General features: G+C 34.3%; 1 protein-coding gene across 1 annotated transcript; it reads left to right on the top strand.

The window, feature by feature from the left end:
- Positions 1-342: 342 nt before the first annotated feature.
- LOC102206761 (uncharacterized) lies at positions 343-2363 on the top strand. The gene is made up of 4 exons (XM_005755608.1): positions 343-520; positions 1264-1399; positions 1745-1974; positions 2093-2363. Exons 1-4 carry the CDS (start codon positions 449-451, stop codon positions 2324-2326), a joined length of 672 nt encoding a protein of 223 aa, XP_005755665.1. The 5' UTR covers positions 343-448; the 3' UTR covers positions 2327-2363.
- The last annotated feature ends 1271 nt before the right edge of the window (positions 2364-3634 follow it).

Here is a 3634-nt window from a genome sequence, read left to right as displayed (position 1 = left end):
AATGAGAACGATTTATGTGTAAAGAATAAAAATTAAAAACAAGTGCCTATAAACTGTTAACACACGACCTATTGAACCTGCCAGACTGTTTCATGTTGTAACCTTTTAAACTCAGAGTTCTGCAAGAAAGAGAAACTGGAACCGCGACCGTTTCTGTCAGTTCCCTTCATCTCACCACAAAGACATGTTCTGCAAGGACTGAATATGCTGAAGAAGTCACGTACTGCTTGAAAAAGATACTGTATAACCAATCAAGTGTTTGCCTTATATGGGATTATTTTGAAGCTTCTGGAAACTTAGGTGACCTACCTTGTTTACAATAAAAGAGTGAGGCAGGCAGAGGAGTTAGAGTTGCTTGGACAGCTGAGTGGCAGCACTGCACTCTGCCACTTCGCTCCCCTTGCAAGTAAAACGTACTACATCAAAACTTTTCTTTGTTCTTACAAAAATGAGGAATTTTATCCTGGTTGCTTTGACATTTCACTTTCTGGTGGTCACAGTAGTAGAGATTAACGGTGATGTAAGTAACTTCTTACTTTTTCTATTTCTGTTTTGTATAATCTGAATTATATGACACATTAAAACATATTTATTTGTGTAAGACTGCCAGTGTAACATGTAAAATGCTTTTTTTTTTTTAAAGACAGGCAGAAAATTTTTGATGGAATTAAAAAACGAATACTTTTGCAAGCTGCATCAGTAGAAAGTATTCACAGTTTTACTCTTGTGAACTTCACTGTGTTTAGATTTTATTTTAAAAATTTTCCTTCAATGTGCATTCAGTGTCCCTTAAGGATGTTGTAAATCCACGATTTTAAAAATTAATAGTAGCATCATCTGTTGAGGTGCGTTGTGGCAGTAGAGTAAATGGTGACATCTGACCTTGGGAAAAAAATGAAAATGTCTAAATAATTTTAGAAGTTACTGTTTACAGTTGAGAAGTCTTCATATTATGTTTGAATACGTATTAACAAAGTACCTGATCTGGACACCTGCCATTTTATCAGCGATATTCCACAAAAGCTTTGTGGTACATCCTGACCTCTAATCTTTCAGTTTACTTTACTGGAATAACAACAATTAAATTTAAGCTTAACCCATGCTATTGTTGCAGTGCTGTTGTTATTGTATTTTACTGAATGTATAAAAAATGTATTATTAAAAACCTTCATTCAAGTCTTTTATTATTTGTAGAGAAAATATTGCTGTTTTTGTTGTTATGCAGTCAGTATCTGGTGGTAAAACCATTTTTTCTATTTTCAGTACACATTTGGAGATATCATTTCATTTCCAAAGAAATGTGCCAAAATAGACAACGTTTACAAACACTTTGCTGTTTATGTGGGTACAGACGATGTATTTGGCCAAGGAAAGGACAAGGACATATTTCACCGCATACGTATGTATTATTTAAACTGAAACTATATGAGAAGTACAGTAATCGGTTAATCCCTGAACAACATGCATGTTAAGATAATGTAAAAATTCTTTGTGAATGCACATCATTATAATTTTAAATAATTAACCAATAGGAGTTACCTACAGGTGAATCAGAATAATAGCAAGGGGTCTTGTATCCGATGCACATTTTCCTTATTTTTGTAGAAGTACAGAAATAGCAGTTACATTTATGATACAAATGGAAATAAGGGGGAAAAAAGCAAATGAAAAAATTAGAAATGGTAACAGGCTTGCTGTCAAATTATTATAAAGTATTTTTAACAGTTTCTTCTAATCATTACAGGTAAGCCCACTGATGGTAAATACTGTGTTTTCGGTTCTCTCAAAGATCAGGGAGAACATGCAAAAGAAAATTATCTGGACAGTAACTTGACACCATCAAGTCGAGATGACATAATTAAGCGCATTAAAGTCATGACCGATAAGAAATACTGTGGAAAATATAATCTCCTTAAAAACAACTGTGAACATCTTGTAACTTGGGTGCGTTATGGAAAAGCATATGTAAAGCAGGTGTGTGACAATAATATTGTATTACAGTGTTTGCTTGGTTAAAAGATTTCAACCTGATAAACAGAAGGTAAATAACCCTCCTTTTAACAATGATTTTCTCCTTTTCTATTGTTCACAGCCTGGAGCCAAGGTAGCATTTTTTCTCCTTTTGTCTTTTGGAAAGAATTTATCTGAAGCAGATGAAGCAATGGAAATATCAGATGCACAAGTCATTAAAAAATTAGAAGAACTTAATAAAAATTCAGAAGCTGACAATCAGTGTAATAATGCTGTAATGCTTAAGAGTGTTTTAAGGACTCCCACACTTTTAACCTGTCTTACTTTTCTATATTCATTCTTTTACATGACATGAAGTCTTCATTGGAAATAAAACACTGATCAAGATTCTGTTTTTGATTGTGTCAAATTAAAGTGCTTCCATGCAGTTCTTATTTGTCTTATAAATGTGGACCCAGCACAGACTGTCTTACTACTACATTTGGTAGTCAGATACGGGGGTGGGGGTTTAAATGCATTTAAATAAATGCAGTGCTAAGCCTGCTACTTTCAGTCTCTACATGAATGTTTGAGACACCTGCTATAATTATCAGGTTGTTGGTCACAGCACCAAAACACTTGACAATGATGTCCACTTGAAACAATATCTTACACAGATTAAACAATTGATCTATGAAGTCAGAAAATTTACTTCACACTCATTCTATGTTTACGATACTGACATTTGGGGCAACAGGAGATAGTTATAACTGTCTGCAGCTTTGTGGTCTTCTGTTCAACCATTTAGATAATTAAAGGAATGAGAACAAACACAATAAACTTACTAAAAAGCTGATGATGCTTTTTGGTTTAAACCATCATGGAACCTCCAGGTCAGTAGGGGTCGCCATCCTTCTGAAAAACTTCCATAAGGCAGATAAGTTTGGTCCCAGCTCTTCATGAACTGAAGTTTATATTGGTGGTTATACAACAATGGACAAATTCACAAATTAATTGGATTATTATATATAATAATAATATAATCTTAAACTATTGCATTCACACTAATTTCATCATCTGTATCATCTAAGTTGAATACATTTCATCATCAAAAGAGAACATCAACAGTAAGCACTCTTACATTTCCTGGTGTACATACTGCATATCATCCTAAACCCATCATCAAAAAAACCTTTTTAGATTTCAACCAAATTCTCATGCTATTACATTTATGTGCTGAAATATGTGACTTGAAATAACCGGATTCTTTAAATACTAAGGGAAGGAGGTTCAGTGCTTCCTGATCAATTGAGGACAGGTCCAGCTGTCCTTAAGAGGTGTAATGATAAAATGTGTGGGTGTTCCAGTTTTTTTCAAGATAAAACTGTAACTATAAACCGATGAACCTATACTCCGTTCTAGGGGTGGAGGCCGGAATACGGTATTTGGAAAGGCACAAATAACGTGTTTTTTACGAATATTTATTTCAAACAAATACTTTAAAAAAATATTTGTATTCGGGAAGAAGGAAAAACTTTATATCAAAGAGCTGAGTTTCCTTATGAGACCGCTGTGCATGAGTGAGTGATGTGTGAAAGAGGTGACTGACACAGGCTGCTCCACACATTAACAGAGAAGGCTCGGCTGAGCGAAAAAAGAGTGAACTGCATCACGATTTTTGTTG

This window comes from Pundamilia nyererei, unplaced genomic scaffold (assembly GCF_000239375.1).
Source record: "Pundamilia nyererei isolate P.nyererei 1_Seehausen unplaced genomic scaffold, PunNye1.0 scaffold02118, whole genome shotgun sequence".
NCBI lineage: Eukaryota > Metazoa > Chordata > Actinopteri > Cichliformes > Cichlidae > Pundamilia > Pundamilia nyererei.
Note: the sequence above shows the minus strand (reverse complement) of the source record. Positions and strands in the feature narration are given on the sequence as shown.

Coding starts and splice junctions, on each gene's coding strand:
- LOC102206761 (XM_005755608.1), top strand. CDS start 449: ATGAGGAATTTTATCCTGGTTGCTTTGACATTTCACTTTCTGGTGGTC. Junction 1,400..1,744: donor GGACATATTTCACCGCATAC/GTATGTATTATT, acceptor TAATCATTACAG/GTAAGCCCACTGATGGTAAA. Junction 1,975..2,092: donor GAAAAGCATATGTAAAGCAG/GTGTGTGACAAT, acceptor TATTGTTCACAG/CCTGGAGCCAAGGTAGCATT.